Source organism: Cololabis saira, chromosome 6 (assembly GCF_033807715.1).
Source record: "Cololabis saira isolate AMF1-May2022 chromosome 6, fColSai1.1, whole genome shotgun sequence".
Lineage (NCBI taxonomy): Eukaryota > Metazoa > Chordata > Actinopteri > Beloniformes > Belonidae > Cololabis > Cololabis saira.
Genome location: NC_084592.1, coordinates 45,977,229 through 45,994,711, shown reverse-complemented (window position 1 = coordinate 45,994,711; position 17,483 = coordinate 45,977,229). Strand labels below are relative to the sequence as shown.

General features: G+C 41.7%; 1 protein-coding gene across 1 annotated transcript in view; it reads right to left on the bottom strand.

The window, feature by feature from the left end:
* Positions 1-17,483, bottom strand: part of klf12b (Kruppel like factor 12b) — a 94,681-nt gene that overhangs the window by 52,608 nt on the left and 24,590 nt on the right. The window contains exon 2 of the mRNA XM_061724655.1: positions 1,336-1,418. Coding sequence (XP_061580639.1) covers positions 1,336-1,401 — 66 coding nt within the window. The 5' untranslated portion in view covers positions 1,402-1,418. The remainder of the gene's footprint in view (positions 1-1,335; positions 1,419-17,483) is intronic.

Genomic DNA, 17,483 nt, shown 5'->3' with positions numbered 1-17,483 from the left:
GCGTTGCCTCTCTAAACGTGTTTTAAGGGCGTCGCCCCTGCGGGAGTTTTAAGGGCGTCATCTCTGAGATCGTTTTAAGGGCGTCCCCCCTATCAGCATTTTGAGGGCATCGCCTAAGTGAGCGTTTTGAGGGGCGTCGACTCTGCCAGCGTTTTAAGGGCGTCGCCCCTTCCGGGAGTTTTAAGGGGCGTCATCTCTGAGATCGTTTTAAGGGCGTCGCCCCTGAAAGCGTTTTAAGGGTGTTGCCCCTGAAAGCGCTTTAGGGCATCGCCTATGAGAGCGTTTTGAGGGTGTTGCCTCTTTAGCGCTAGCGTTTTGAGAGGCGTCACCTCTGCCAGCGTTTTAAGGGCGTCGCCCCTTCCGGGAGTTTTAAGGGCGTCATCTCTGAGATCGTTTTAAGGGCGTCGCCCCTGCCAGCGTTTTAAGGGGCGTCGCCTCTTTAAAAGTTTTCTGGGCGTTTCCCCTGCTAGCATTAAGGGCGTCATCTCTGAGATCGTTTTAAGGGCGTCGCCCCTGCCAGCGTTTTAAGGGGCGTCGCCTCTTTAAAAGTTTTCTGGGCGTTGCCCCTGCTAGCATTAAGGGCGTCATCTCTGAGATCGTTTTAAGGGCGTCGCCCCTGCCAGCGTTTTGAGGGCGTCGCCCTGTAAATGTGTTTTGAGGGCGTCGCCCTCAAAACACGTTACAGTGTGGCGTCTGAGGACTAGTGAGTCCTCAGTCCAGCGAGGGCTAATAGTAGCGGTATTATAGTAGCGGTATTATAGTAGCGGTATTATAGTAGCGGTATTATAGTAGCGGTAGCTGCAGAGGATCTTGGCCTTCCGTGTTCCTGTGTATTTGTGCGTCCGTGCACGAGTCAGATATTCACGTGCACGAGTCAGATATTCACGTGCACGAGGCAGATATTCACGTGCACTCGCCCGGCGGCGAAGAGCGAAGGATGCTGGGAAACGGAGCCGTGGAGCAGCAGACAGACATGAATCAGATTCATGGGTTCCCATGTAACCCTCCCACATCTGTGCCCCCCCACCCGCCCCCACCCCAGGGTGGACTCTGCTGGCCCCTGTCACCTCCCTGAAAGACCCCACTGCATTCCTGCTCCAGCTGTGCCCCCCCCTAAACCCCTCCACCCCTCCGAGGTCTCTCCATCCTGCTCACTACCATCCTCTCCAACCTCTCCTCTCAGCCCCCACAACTCACTCTCTCAGTCACTCGCTGGCCGAGGCCTGGGAGTGATTATCAGCCCATCGCCGGGAGGAGGAAAGAAGGAAAGAAGGAAAGAAGGGGAGGGGGGGAGAAAAAAAAAGGGAATTGTCTGGAAAACAACTCCTCTCTTACCCCTTGTTCTGATTCCAGGGGCTCGGCTTTGACTCGGACTGCAGGCATTCCGTCAAGCATTAACATCCTGTTTCTTAGACGGCCTGCGAAGGGAACACAAGAGGAGGTGTGAGACGGTTTGTTTTTTAGCATGACTAAGCAGGTCCCACACTCGCTTATCCACGCACGGACGTCTTACAATGTTGTGCTTGTACCCGCCGAGACGTGAACCCGTTTTAAATAGACGTGAATCGATGTTTCAGACCCGTCAGACAAGAGATGCACACAAACTCGGAGAGACAGAGAGAGGGAGCGCAGCACGACTCCCTCTTCATAATTCTCAGTATCCTGGTGGGATGCTGCGAGCTTTTCTTAATAATACTGAACACAATCCTCTTAACACCTTCCCTGGAATACAAACACGGCGGGTTTTGTATTCCAAACCAGTTTCCTCTCAAACAAACACAAAAAAACTTGTTTAGTGAAAATGTGCCACGAGACTTCCTCGTGATTAGTCTTTACGCGACCAACTCCTGGCTGGTTTTGCAGCAGGCAGAGGTGCCCAAACCTTTGATTTGTACGTTTAACGGCCCAGGCGGGACACGTAAAACTTGGTTTCCCCACATGCACTCATGGTTTAGGCCACGGCGCGTCAGTAAAGCGGGGAGAAGCGTCTCGGCCGCTCCGCGCTGTGGCTTTAAGAGTGATACTCGCCAATGGAGCCAATGAAAACAATGCATGTTCCGTATCCTCAGCTGGGGCCGACCTGAGGTAACCCTCCCTCTTATTATTTTAGCAGCACTACATGGAGGAATGCAAGCGAGGCAAATGGGCTCTAAACATCTCTGTTACTCTCCTCTGCTGGCACCGGTGGCCGGGGGGGCCCGGGGGGGCCCGGGGGGGCCCGTGGCCCCGTCGTTGCAGCGGCAGAAACTACGGTGGCCGAGACCCGCCATTGCTGAAAATAAAAGTAACGCTGCAAACAGAAACAAACGCCGCTGCAAATTAAAGAAACGCTGCAAATATAAAGAAACCCCGCTGAAAATAAAAGAAATGCTGCAAATATAAAGAAACCCCGCTGCAATTAAAATAAACCCTGCTGCAAATAAAATAAATGCTTTGCAAATAAAACAAACGCCGCTGTAAATAAAAGAAACGCTGCAAATAAAAAGAAACGCGGCTGCAAATAAAATAAACGCTTTGCAAATAAAATAAACGCTGCAAATAAAAAGAAACGCCACTGCAAATAAAAGAAACGCTGCAAATAAAAACAAACCCCGCTGCAAATAAAATAAACGCTGCAAATAAAAAGAAACGCTGCTGCAAATAAAAGAAACGCTGCAAATATAATAAACGCTTTGCAAATAAAATAACGCTTGCAAATAAAATAAACGCCGCTGCAAATAAAATAAACACTCCAAATAAAAACAAACACCGCTGCAAATAAAAGAAACGCTGCAAATATAAAGAAACCCCGCTGCAAATAAAATAAACGCTTTGCAAATAAAATAAACGCTGCAAACAGAAACAAACGCCGTTGCAAATTAAAGAAACGCTGCAAATAAAAAGAAACGCCGCTGAAAATAAAAGAAATGCTGCAAATATAAAGAAACCCCGCTGCAATTAAAATAAACCCTGCTGCAAATAAAATAAACGCTTTGCAAATAAAACAAACGCCGCTGTAAATAAAAGAAACGCTGCAAATAAAAAGAAACGCGGGCTGCAAATAAAATAAACGCTTTGCAAATAAAATAAACGCTGCAAATAAAAACAAACGCCACTGCAAATAAAAGAAACGCTGCAAATAAAAACAAACCCCGCTGCAAATAAAATAAACGCTGCAAATAAAAACAAACGCCACTGCAAATAAAAGAAACGCTGCAAATAAAAACAAACCCCGCTGCAAATAAAATAAACGCTGCAAATAAAAAGAAACGCTGCTGCAAATAAAAGAAACGCTGCAAATATAATAAACGCTTTGCAAATAAAATAACGCTTGCAAATAAAATAAACGCCGCTGCAAATAAAATAAACACTCCAAATAAAAACAAACACCGCTGCAAATAAAAGAAACGCTGCAAATATAAAGAAACCCCGCTGCAAATAAAATAAACACCGCAAATAAAAAAGCCGCAACGGAAGTGAATTACCGGGGACTATTTTTATGCACTTAAATAAAGTTGAAATTTCGGCTTTTTTCTCAACTTCAATTTCAACTTTATTCACAAAATTGTACTTCAACATTATTCTCAACATTTCGACTTTTTTCTCAACATTTTGATTTTTTCTCGACATATCGTCTTTTTTCTCAAAGTGCACAATAAAAAAAAATCTTCCCCTCTCAAATATTTTTTCTCCTGCATGGCCCTAATATGTACGACACTGTGGTAAATTATTTTGATTGTAGTTTATTTCCGTGTTACTACCATGTTACTACCACTACCGTGTTACAGCCCATGACTAGGGCTGGGGATTCCTAAAAATCGATTCATATATCTAAAAATACATTTTTTTTTTTTTTTTTTGGTTTATGCCCAAAAAAGGAATGTTTTGTTGGACACCAGAATAACTGGTGCCATGTTTTTGCCTTTAAATATGTTTAAAGGTATGAAAACATCAAAGTTTTCAGTTATAATTGCATAAATTGTCTGCTTTACATTTCGTTTTTATGTAAAGCACTTTGTGCTACATTCTATGCATGAAAGGGGCTCTATAAATAAAGTTTGATTTGATTTGATTCGTCCATAGATGACGGTTATCAATAAATCACCTAACAGCATATATATATATATATATATATATATGTCCCTGTTCCTCTGCAGAAGGCTAATCCTGACTGTAGACTGTGTGTGTGATGGGGGGGATGGATTTACTCCCTCAACCCCCCAGATCTGAAGCTCTCAGGTCTAACTCCCTCAGGTACGCTGGCCGCGCTACCATTGTATTGTTGTCCAGGATGTCCTTCGGCTCCTGGTCTTGGTAGGCCCAGATAGCGTTACCATGGTAACAGTTGGCGGGTGGAGCCGCAGCGCTCAGCGCCCTCAAGCCATGTGTTGAGGAGAAGAAAAGAGGAGAGGGAAAAGGAAAAATATTGATATATACTCCACAACAGATAAAAAACCGCGCTTAAAAACCACCGTACCACTCCATTCTGAGCCCGACTGTCAAAAGTTAATGTTTTATAGGCAAGGCGAGTTTATTTATAGAGCACAATTCAACACAAGGTAATTCAAAGTGCTTTACATTAAACATTAAAAGCGGCAAGACATACAGGACTGTCTCAGAAAATTAGAATATTGTGATAAAGTTCTTTATTTTCTGTAATGCAATTAAAAAAACAAAAATGTCATACATTCTGGATTCATTACAAATCAACTGAAATATTGCAAGCCTTTTATTATTTTAATATTGCTGATTATGGCTTCCAGTTTAAGATTAAGATTCCCAGAATATTCAAATTTTTCGAGATAGGATATTTGAGTTTTCTTAAACTGTAAGCCATGATCAGCAATATTAAAATAATAAAAGGCTTGCAATATTTCAGTGGATTTGTAATGAATCCAGAATGTATGACATTTTTGCATTACAAAAAATAAAGGACTTTATCACAATATTCAATTTTTCTGAGACAGTCCTGTAATTAGACAGTAAATAACAAATAAAATGAAATAAAATTATGAAAAAGAAGGTAAAATAATAAAAAGCACATGTTTGCTGAAAACTAGGGGCAGTAAATTACCGCAGGTTTTACCGCATTCGCGGTTTTTAGAAAGTCTTAAATAACAAATAAAATGAAATAAAATGAAAGGAAAAGAGGTAAAATAATCAAAAGCACAAGTTGTTAAAAAATAAGGGCAGTAGATTCAGCAGGTAAGTATTTAATTTAGGAGTACGCTTCAGTAAACAGCCTTTTTTTTTCTTTTTTTTCTTTTTATATTATTTATATTATATTTCTTCTTATATTCTTATATTTCTTATTGTTTGCATTGTCTTGCACTGGAGAGGTGATGCTGCTTTCAATCTCACTGTACCTATGTATATTGACAAATAAAGTATTCTATTCTATACTTATAGCCTTAAAAAGTTCACATTTTCCATATATTCCTTGTGCAGAACGTGCACCTGCATTGGAGAGTCACAAATGCACATTCCTAGAGAGAAAGAAGCATTGTAGTCGGTTAATCTGGTGGTTTGCACCTTCCTGAAGGGCTGACGTGCTCAAAGGAAATCGATGGCTGCAGTGACCAAAGAACTAGCAGGACTTAGAAAAACCTGCACGATGAGCCTCTGCAGATTAAGAAAATCACACTCAGACACTGTTTTTGCTCAAATTAAAGGGTCATTTCTGCCCACAAATCACAAGCAGCAGAAATAAAAGCAAGGGTTTGAGTCTGAGAGGAGGAAATTTGGAACGAGGTGATGATAAAGCGTATATTCGGTGTGCAAACTGAAAACAGAGCAGGGCCATCGATGAGCTTTAACATCTAATTAGTATCAGGGCCAGGCAGGAGAAAAATAAAAATTATATTTTAGAGGAGGAAGATTATTTTTTCATTATGCACTTTGAGAAAAAAGTCAAAATGTCGAGAATAATGAAGTACAATTGCAAGAAAAAAGTCAAAATGTCAAGAAAAAAGTCAAAATTTCGTGAATAAAGTTGAAATGTTGAGAAAAAAGTTGAAATGACGAGATTAATGTTGAAGTACAAAGTTCATATTTTCCATATATTCCTTATGCAGAACGTGCACCTGCATTGGAGAGTCACAAATGCACATAAAACCTGCACAATGAGCCTCTGCAGATTGAGAAAATCACACTCAGACACTGCTTTCTGCACATTAAAGGGTCATTTCTGCCCACAATTCACAAGCAGCAGAAATAAGAGCAAGGGTTTGAGTCTGAGAGGAGGATATTTGGAAGGAGGTGATGATAAACCGGCGTATATTGGGTGTGCGAGAGGAAGGCTGCTGTCCATCGGCGCTGAGAGCGCTGTGTGTGGGAGATAGAGAGGGGGAGGGAGAGGGAAACAGGGTAGATTAAGATCACCTTTCCATTTGCTGCACTCTGGAATGAAATGGCCATCCCAGGTGTGTGGGGGAGTCTGAAGAGAGCAGGGCAGCCGAGCACTGAGGCATTTCATTTCTCCCTCCACAAGCCTCTTCTCACCTCAACAATACCCCGGGGGGGAAACGGAGGGAAAGGGAGCAGATGAGGACCGAGGTCGGCTCTGGCAGCGAAACTGCTCAATCTGGTTCCTGCTGCCTCTGGTTCTATTATTGTTATTTGTATTATTTTTATTATTTAATATTATTGTTATCATTATTATTACTATTATTATTATTATTTTTTATTTTGATGACTTTTATTTTATTATTATTTTATAATAAGAGGTATTATTATTATTGCTATTATTATTACTATTATTATTATTATTATTATTATTATTATTATTATTATTATTATTGTTATTATTGTTATCATTATCACTAGTATTATTATTATTATTATACTTTTTATTATTATTACTACTACTACTATTATTTTCCTTATTATTATTGTTATTATTATTATTATTATTATTAGGGCCCGAGCACCTTCAGTGCGAAGGCCCTATTGTATCTGTAGGAATTATTTGTATTTTTAGGGCCCGAGCACCTTCAGTGCGAAGGCCCTATTGTATCTGTAGGAATTTTTTTTCTTTCTTTCTTTTTTCTTCTGACGAAAGGAGGGCCTTTTTGCCCCCCTAAACGTGCCCAAAAAGTCACCAAATTTTGCACGCAAGTCAGGCCTGGCGAAAAATTTGATATTTAATGGTTTACATTAATGGGCGTGGCAAAATGGCTCAACAGCGCCCCCTAGAAAACTTTGTGGCTCAAGCCCCACAAACCGGTTTGACGTACATGCACGAAAATCGGTACACACCTGTATCAGTACACAACTTAAAGAAAAGTCTCTTGGCGACATGGCCGAAACCGAACAGGAAGTCAGCCATTTTTAATTAATTGTGTCACTTTGGCGCAATTTATGCCATTCCTTCGGCAATTAATACGGCCCGAACCGTAACGTGCACCCAGGTGTGTTATACATCAAAATGTGCGTATACATCCTGCGACAACACGCATTACTTTTCTCTTTCAAAAGCGTTACCGTGGCGACGCTAGACGCCAAAAAGCGCGCCCACCTTTCATCTGGTTGGTTCAGACAGAAAAAACTTTGTGCCTCAAGCCCCACAATACAGTTTGACGTACATGAACGAAAATCGGTACACACCTGTATCATGTCGCAACTTAAAGTAAAGTCTCTTGGCACCATGGCCGAAACCGAACAGGAAGTCGGACATTTTGAACATTCTGAATTAATCGCGTAATTTTGGAGCAATATAAGCCATTCCTTCGAGAATTAATACGGCCCGAACCGTATCGTGAACCCAGATGTGTTATACATCAAAATGTGCGTCTCCATCCTGCGACTACACGCATTACTTTTCTCTTTCAAAAGTGTTACCGTGGCGACGCTAGACGCCAAAAAGTGCGCCCCCCTTCATCTGATCTGTCCATATTTGATAGTCCCGTAAAAGTCACCAAATTTGGCATGCAAGCCAGGCCTGGTGATAAATTTGATATTTCATGGTTTACATTAATGGGCGTGGCAAAATGGCTCAACAGCGCCCCCTAGAAAACTTTTTTCTGCCATAACTTTTGAATGGTCTGACATAAAGAGTCGTGAGTGGTGTCATGGGACTCGGTATTGAGTCCTTGACCATAATTGGTGAAAATTAGCCCCGCCCCTTCTTCTGATTGGTTGTCCCTTTTTTCTGCTATAACTTTTGAATGGTTTGACATAGGAAGTCGTGGGTGATGTCATTTCTGATATGCTTATGGGGGGCGGTGGCCGTGAGTGCGAGGGCCCGTTCATCGCTGCTTGCAGCTTTAATTATTATTATTATTTTTCTGACGAAAGGAAGGCCTTTTTGCCCCCCTAAACATGCCCAAAAAGTCACCAAATTTTGCACGCAAGTCAGGCCTGGCGAAAAATTTGATATTTTATGGTTCGCATTAATGGGCGTGGCAAAATGGCCCAACAGCGCCCCCTTGAAAACTTTGTGCCTCAAGCCCCACGATACGGTTTGACGTACATGCACAAAATTCGGTACACACCTGTATCATGGCGCAACTTAAAGAAAAGTCTCTTGGTGCCGTGGCCGAAACCGAACAGGAAGTCTGCCATTTTGAATTAATCGTGTCATTTTGGCGAAATTTATGCCATTCCTTCGGCAGTTAATACGGCCCGAACCGTAACGTGCCCCCAAGTGTGTTATACATCAAAATGTGCGTCTCCATCCTCCGACACCACGCATTACTTTTCTCTTTCAAAAGCGTTACCGTGACGACGCTAGACACCAAAAAGCGCGCCCACCCTTCATCTGATTGGTTCTGACAGAAAAAACTTTGCGCCTCAAGCCCCATAATACGGTTTGACGTACATGAACGAAAATCGGTACACACCTGTATCATGTCGCAACTAAAAGAAAAGTCTCTTGGCGCCATGGCCGAAACCGAACAGGAAGTCGGCCATTTTGAACAATCTGAATTAATTGCGTAATTTTGGAGCAATATATGCCATTCCTTCGAGAATTAATACGGCCCGAACCGTAACGTGCACCCAGATGTGTTATACATCAAAATGTGTGTCTTCATCCTGCGACTACACGCATTACTTTTCTCTTTCAAAAGTGTTACCGTGGCGACGCTAGACGCCATAAGGCGAGCCCCCCTTCATCTGATTGGTCCATATTTGATAGTTCCCCAAAAGTCACCAAATTTGGCACGCAAGCCAGGCCTGGCGATAAATTTGATATTTCATGGTTTGCATTAATGGGCGTGGCAAAACGGCTCAACAGCGCCCCCCGGAAAACTTTGTGCCTCAAGCCCAACAATACAGTTCGACGTACATGCACGAAAATCGCTACACATCTGTATCATGTCACAACTTAAAGAAAAGTCTCTTGGAGCCATGGCCGAAACCGAACAGGAAGTCGGCCATTTTGAAATCTGATTGGTCCATATTTGATAGTTCTCCAAAAGTCACCAAATTTTGCATGCAAGACAGACTTGGCGATAAATTTGATATTTCATGGTTTGCATTAATGGGCGTTGCCTAACGGCTCAACAGCGCCCCCTAGAATACTTTTATCTGCCATAACTTTTGAATGGTTTGACATAGGAAGTTGTGGGTGGTGTCATGGGACTCTGTAATGAGTCCTTAAGCTTCGTTGGCCTTAATTAGCCCCGCCCCTTCTTCTGATTGGTTGTCCCGATTTTCTGCTATAACTTTGGAATGGTTTGACATAGAGAGTCGTGGGTGGTGTCATCAGATTATTTATGGAGCCCTTGGCCTTCATTGGCCTGAATTAGCCCCGCCTCTTCTTCTGATTGGTTGTCCCTTTTTTCTGCTATAACTTTTGAATGGTTTGACATAGGAAGTCGTGGGTGGTGTCATTTCTGATATGCTTATGGGGGGCGGTGGCCGTGAGTGCGAGGGCCCGTTCATTGCTGCTTGCAGCTTTAATTTTTATTATTATTATTATTCTTATTATTTTTCTGACGAAAGGAGGGCCTTTTTGCCCCCCTAAACGTGCCCAAAAAGTCACCAAATTTTGCACCCAAGCCAGGCCTGGCGAAAAATTTGATATTTAATGGTTTGCATTAATGGGCGTGGCAAAATGGCTCAACAGCGCCCCCTTGAAAACTTTGTGCCTCAAGCCCCACGATACGGTTTGACGTACATGCACGAAAATCGGTACACGCCTGTATCATGACGTAACTTAAAGAAAAGTCTCTTGGCGTCATGCCCGAAACCGAACAGGATGTCGGCCATTTTGAATTAGTCGTGTCATTTTGGCGAAATTTATGCCATTCCTTCGGCAGTTAATATGGCCCGAACCGTAACGAGCACCCAGGTGTGTTATACATCAAAATGTGCGTCTCCATCCTCCGACACCACGCATTACTTTTCTCTCTCAAAAGCGTTACCGTGGCGACGCTAGACGCCAAAAAGCGCGCCCACCCTTCATCTGATTGGTTCAGACAGAAAAAACTTTGCGCCTCAAGCCCCATAATACGGTTTGACGTACATGAACGAAAGTCGGTACACACCTTTATCATGTTGCAACTTACAGAAAAGTCTCTTGGCACCATGGCCGAAACCGAACAGGAAGTCGGCCATTTTGAACATTCTGAATGAATCACGTAATTTTGGAGCAATATATGCCATTCCTTCGAGAATTAATACGGCCCGAACCGTATCATGAACCCAGATGTGTTATACATCAAAATGTGCGTCTCTATCCTGCGACTACGCGCATTACTTTTCTCTTTCAAAAGTGTTACCGTGGCGACGCTAGACGCCAACAAGCGTGCCCCCCCTTCATCTGATTGGTCCATATTTGATAGTTCCCCAAAAGGCACCAAATTTGGCGTGCAAGCAGGGCCTGGTGATAAATTTGATATTTCATGGTTTGCATTAATGGGCGTGGCAAAATGGCTGAACAGCGCCCCCCGGAAAACTTTGTGCCTCAAGCCCCACGATACGGTTTGACGTACATGCACGAAAATCGCTACACACGTGTAGCATGGCACAACTTAAAGAAAAGTCTCTTGGAGCCATGGCCGAAACCGAACAGGAAGTCGGCCATTTTGAATTAATTGTGTAATTTTGGCGCAATTTATGCCATTCCTTCGGCAATTAATACGGCCCGAACCGTAATGTGCACCCAGGTGTGTTATACATCAAAATGTGCGTCTCCATCCTGGGACTACACGCATTACTTTTCTCTTTCAAAAGTGTTACCGTGGCGACGCTAGACGCCAAAAGGCGCGCCCCCCCTTCATCTGATTGGTCCATATTTGATAGTTCTCCAAAAGTCATCAAATTTTGCATGCAAGGCAGACTTGGTGATACATTTGATATTTCATGGTTTGCATTAATGGGCGTGGCCTAACGGCTCAACAGCGCCCCCTAGAATACTTTTATCTGCCATAACTTTTGAATGGTTTGACATAGGAAGTTGTGGGTGGTGTCATGGGACTCTGTAATGAGTCCTTAAGCTTCGTTGGCCTTAATTAGCCCCGCCCCTTCTTCTGATTGGTTGTCCCTTTTTTCTGCTATAACTTTGTAATGGTTTGACTCCCGCTTCCTGATTCAAACGTCTGCCGGCCCCGCCCCCCGACCAATCAGTGGCGAGTAGGGTGATGACGGCCCCGCCCCCCGACCAATCAGTGGCGAGTAGGGTGATGACGGCCCCGCCCCCCGACCAATCAGCTGTTGTAATGTGGTGACGTTAGAAATAGTCCCGTGCTCAGCCCGGTTAGAACCTCGGTAGGATGGTTACAGAAAAAGTAATAATAAAATAGTAGTGTTTTACTAATATTTATACCTCACAAATATTTAAAAAATTAGGGAAAAAAAGTTCCAGACATTATATCGCTATCTTGGTCTCTCCTAAAGCAGTAAGTCATAGTGAGGTATCAGCTGAGATATAGCTTGACCAGATCATTTCGGTCTTTGGTGCCAGTGGTCGGGAGTTCGAGCCTGGCAGTATGCTGAAATTTGTGTAAGCAAATTTTGTGTTTTTTTTACATCAGGATGTGCGTCTCTTTCCTGCGACGACGCACATTACTTTTCTCTTTCAAAAGTGTTACCGTGGCGACGCTAGACGTGAAAAAGCGCTCGTCCCCTTCATCTGATTGGTCCATATTTGATAGTTCTCCAAAAGTCACCAAATTTTGCATGCAAGGCAGGCTTGTCGATAAATTTGATATTTCATGGTTTGCATTAATGGGCGTGGCCTAACGGCTCAACAGCGCCCCCTAGAATACTTTTCTCTGCCATAACTTTTGAATGGTTTGACATAGGAAGTTTTGGGTGGTGTCATGGGACTCTGTATTCACAAAAGAACAAATAGTGGGGTTTTACTAATATTTATATCTTACAAATATTTTAAAAATTACGAAAAAACAATTCGGGACTCAGAATACATCGCTATGTTGGTATCTCCTAAGTCAGTCAGTCAGAAAACGGCCAGCTGATTCGTGGCTCAGCGGTAATGTCACCGTCTTTCGTGTGGGAGATCGTGGGATCGATCCCAGCTCAATGCAAAGATTATTGTCAGCAATTTCTGTGTTTTTTTTTTACATCAACATGTGCGTATCCTTCCTGCGACGACGCGCATTACTTTTCTCATTCAAAAGCGTTAACGTGGCAACACTCGACGCCAAAAAGTGCGCCCCCTTCATCTGATTGGTCCATATTTGATAGGTCTCCAAAAGTCACCAAATTTTGCACCAAGCCAGGCCTGGGGATAAATTTGATATTTCATGGTTTGCATGAATGGGCGTGGCCTAATGGCTCAACAGCGCCCCCTAGAATACTTTTTTCTGCTATAACTTTTGAATGGTTTGACATAGAGAGTCGTGGGTGGTGTCATCGGACTCGGTATTGAGTCCTTGACCATAATTGGTGCAAATTAGCCCCGCCCCTTCTTCTGATTGGTTGTCCCGATTTTCTGCTATAACTTTGGAATGGTTTGACATAGAGAGTCGTGGGTGGTGTCATCAGATTCTGTATGGAGTCCTTGACCTTCATTGGCCTGAATTAGCCCCACCCCTTCTTCTGATTGGTTGTCCCTTTTTTCTGCTATAACTTTTGAATGGTTTGACATAGGAAGTCGTGGGTGGTGTCGTTTCTGATATGCTTATGGGGGGCGGTGGCCGTGAGTGCGAGGGCCCGTTCATCGCTGCTTGCAGCTTTAATTATTATTATTATTATTATTTAATATTATTGTTATCATTATTATTATTATTTTTTATTTTGATGACTTTTATTTTATTATTTTATAAAAATAATAATAATAGGTATTATTATTATTGCTATTATTCTTATCAATATTATTGTTATTATTGTTATCATTATCACTAGTATTATTATTATTATTATTTTAAATATTATTATACTTTTTATTATTATTACTACTACTATTATTATTTTCCTTATTATTATTATTATTATTAATATTATTATTATTTTCATTGTTATTATCATTATTATGATATTTTTGTATTATTATTAATTATTATTATATATTTTTATTATTTGATATTATTGTTATCATTATTATTACTATTATTATTTTTTTATTTTTTATTTTGATGACTTTTATTTTTATTATTTATTATAATTTTTATAATAATAATAATAATAATAAGTATTATTATTATCATTATTATTGTTATTATTGTTATCATTATCACTAGTATTATTACTATTATTATAATTATTTTAATTATTATTATTATTATTATTATTATTATTATTACTATTATTAATATTGTTATTATTTGCGTGTCTGAATTCACAACTAATCCCTAAACTCCATAAAGCGCAGCGGCAGCGTTGCAGCGTTGTGCCGGGGACTTACTCGGTCTGCAGTGATGTCACCCAGCCAGACATTCAGCACAAATCCAGCCAACAATCTTCTTCTCTATTTCCTCTCCAGCTGAGCCTGAAACTGTGCTGCATGCATTTACTACAACTCAAGGAGAAGTCAAAACTCTTTTCCTCTTGCTTTTCCTAATAACAGTCGAGCCTCCACAACGGTTATGAAAGAAATAAGCTAATAATCTTCTCTTGTGTAATGTTTTACATCCTGATTATTTTCAGTTAACAGTTGGAAATCCCACTTTTCTTTCCCATTTGTCACTGAATGCACCGCCGGTCTTCCTGTGTGGCGTTTGCATGTTCAGGGTTCCTACACATTTTTCAAGGACAAATTCAAGCACTTTCAAGGGTCCTTTTGAAAATCTTCAAGCACCTTATCGCTGGGGTAAAATATCTACAGGAATATATATATACACTCATAACTATGTTTTTCTGCTTTTTATCACAATTATGTACATTGTATCGTGCTGTAAACATCTAGTTATGTTTCATAATAGCAAAATGTTTAGAAATTAAAGGAGAACACAAAATTGTATCCAAAAAAAGGTGCACCACTTGGCATTCTGCAGGCACACTCGCACTGAGACAAAGAGAGATCTGTGAACACCCAGTCATTTTCTTTTTTGACATCAATTTCTATGTTTCAAAATGTGTCACCTATCTGCAAGAAGTCTTGGTTTGCCATCTAATCTGGCAGTCAATATTACAAATAATCACACAAAAACTTCACTTTCAAACTTCAATTCAACTTCAATAATTTCAAGCACTTTCAAGCACTTAAACTAAAATTCAAGCACTTTTCAGGCCTTGAAAACACAACATTGAAATTCAAGCACTTTCAAGGATTCCAAGCACCCGTAGGAACGCTGCATGTTCTGTCCACGAGCTCTGCCAGGTTTTTCTGCAGATACTCCGGCTTCCTCCCTCGGTGTGTGAGGTTTAAAGGGGACCTATTATGGCATCTAATACCTATTTTAAACAGGCCTTGAATGTCTTAAAAACAAGCTTTTGATTGTTTTTGCTAAATAAATTAGAAATTCAGCCTCTGATCCATGTCTTTATCTTCCCATTCTCTAACCTCATTATCTATGCAGGATTCTGAGTGGGCAGGGCTATGATAATGAGGCTCTGTGCTGATTGGCTGCCTGAATGACGCGATACACCACTACGAAAAAATGGAGAAGGCTCCGGCCGGCGGAGTTAGTTGTGGGCGTGGTTTCACGCATCGGAGGCCAACCGATGGAATTTAAAAATTGAAAAATTGCATTTTGGTTCCGTAACTTTGGGGAGCAGAATCTTATTGGTTCGTAGATCCACATCACACTGGACGTTCATCCGGGCGGCTGTACAGACACTGCAGAATTTGGTTGCTTTCCTCCTTCTCTGAGTTGGCAGGCTGAGGGGAGACCACTTTATATATGTTAAAGACAGAAAAAACCTGTTTTTCAGAATAGGTCCCCTTTAATGTGCGGTTGTTCGTCCTGATGTGGCTCTGCGGTGGACGGACCGCCTGCCCCGCTGGAGCCCCGGCCTCTGGTCAAACAGAGCCGGGACCCTGAACCAGACCCTGAACCAGACCCTGAACCAGACCCTGAACCAGACCCTGAACCAGACCCTGAACCAGACCCTGAACCGGACCCTGAACCGGACCCAGCAGGTAGAGATACCGCAGGGCTGAACATGCAAACACTGGTGGAACGTAGTGAACAACGTTTAGGCGGTGGAATCAGGATAAAGGAGGCAGAAGCAGCAGGGGAGACAGTTCTGTCAGGTTGGCGGGTGCTAATAGTGCTAACGGTGCTAATGGTACCCTGGTCGGTTCTGTTCCCTCTGTCATATGGAGCTTTTCCACTAGTACCTACTCAGCGTGCCTCTACTCGCCACGCCCCCGTTTTGCGCTTCTCCACTACTTTGCCCCCCGTTGCTAGGTCGGACAGAACTGTCGTCTCTCCTGTCACTTTATTTGTAATTAATGCACCAAAGAAAATCAACATCAACTAGATATGAATAAAAATGAACGCTTTGGGTGTAGTGAGTTTAAAAAACTGAGGCAAAAACCAGATCTTTTGATGAGTTTAGCGTGAGTGGAGTGGTTAGCTCGGTGGAGGGTGCGGCCGTCCACATTTATCCAAAGCAGACATCTTTCATAATTTATCGTCGGTTTTGGGATGAAATGTGTTCCTGCGATTCTCTCTGAGTAGCGGGTGTCACTTTTACAACTTTTACCACTGCTTAACCATTTTAAGAGAAATAAATGCATCAACGGAGGAGGATGTTTCTGATTGGTCAGTCAGGGACCAATCAGAAGGGTCAATTCCAACCGAGCTGCTTCATGGTCTCAAGGTCCAAGTTCAACACGGGTCAGAAACGCAAGGCTTGCAGGTCTCGGCATTGTCTCTGGTACTAGCGCAACTACGCAATGATGAGTCTGTGACTGCATCCCCAGATATCAGAATAAATGTCTTATTTTAGGTCTTTTGTCTCTTTGGTGATTTGATGTGCAGTTCAGGGACATTTGGAACCCGTTCTGATGGTGGAACTAGGGCTGGGCGATATATCGAGATTTTAATATATATCGATATATTTTCAAACGCGATATGGTACAAGACAATATCGTTTAAATCGATTATTAAAAAAAAAATATATATATATATTTTTTTTAATGATTTTGATATAGCTTATTTTGTGACAAATTGACTTGAATGTTTTATTTGACATTTGCACAAATGTTTTGTCAACCTCAGTGGAAAAGTCTGCCTGTTACTGTCTACATTGTCTTAATTGTAAGCGTATTTTAATTTAATTGTTATGCAGGAAAGGGATATTTGTTTTATTTTATTCAAGAAGCATTTTTATTCTATATATGCAGGCAGTTTATTTTTATTTCATTTGTTTTATACATTTGGCACGAGGCTTTGAATTAAAGCTGACTGTTTTTTTAAGGGTTTGCCTCAGAAAAAAATGAAGCTAACAGAGATGCTAACAGAGAGGCTAACAGAGATGCTAACAGATATGCTAACAGAGATGCTAACAGAGATGCTATGCTAGAATGCTTTGAGGGAAACCCCAATTATGGCACAGAAAAAATATCGATATATATCGAGTATCGACATTCAGCTAGAAAATATCGAGATATGACTTTTGATCCATATCGCCCAGCCCTAGGTGGAACCAATAAATAATCACTAAAACCCCTGCGGTATATCTCCCGTGCGTCTCAGTTTGATGAGGCTTACAGGTGAATACCCAACGTTCAGGGTTACAGCCGGCTCAAGTCAGCCAAAAGTGGGAAAATATTGTGTTTGTTGGTAAATAAATGAGGTCCCCGGTCTGTTCATCCTCACCCAATCAAATCAGAGCACCAGTGTTTTACAATACTTTCCTGTTGAAACTATTTGTGATGATCAATTTCAACTAAACTGCTATTTATAAAGAGTTCAGAATACATAATTACCTAACTGTCCTCGGCTGATGTCACAGCAGAGACGGGAGGTAAAGACTCCTTGAATAACGTGTGATGGATTTTCAACGCCAGGGCAGAAAAAAACAACTTCTGGCCGCTTCGTTTTCTCACTTTCTTTGCGATTGGCAGCCACGGAGGTTTATTATGGACCGTGTTTACGTCCCGAGTTCCACTGTGAAGACGGTGTGAATTAAAAAAGACCTGGATTTCT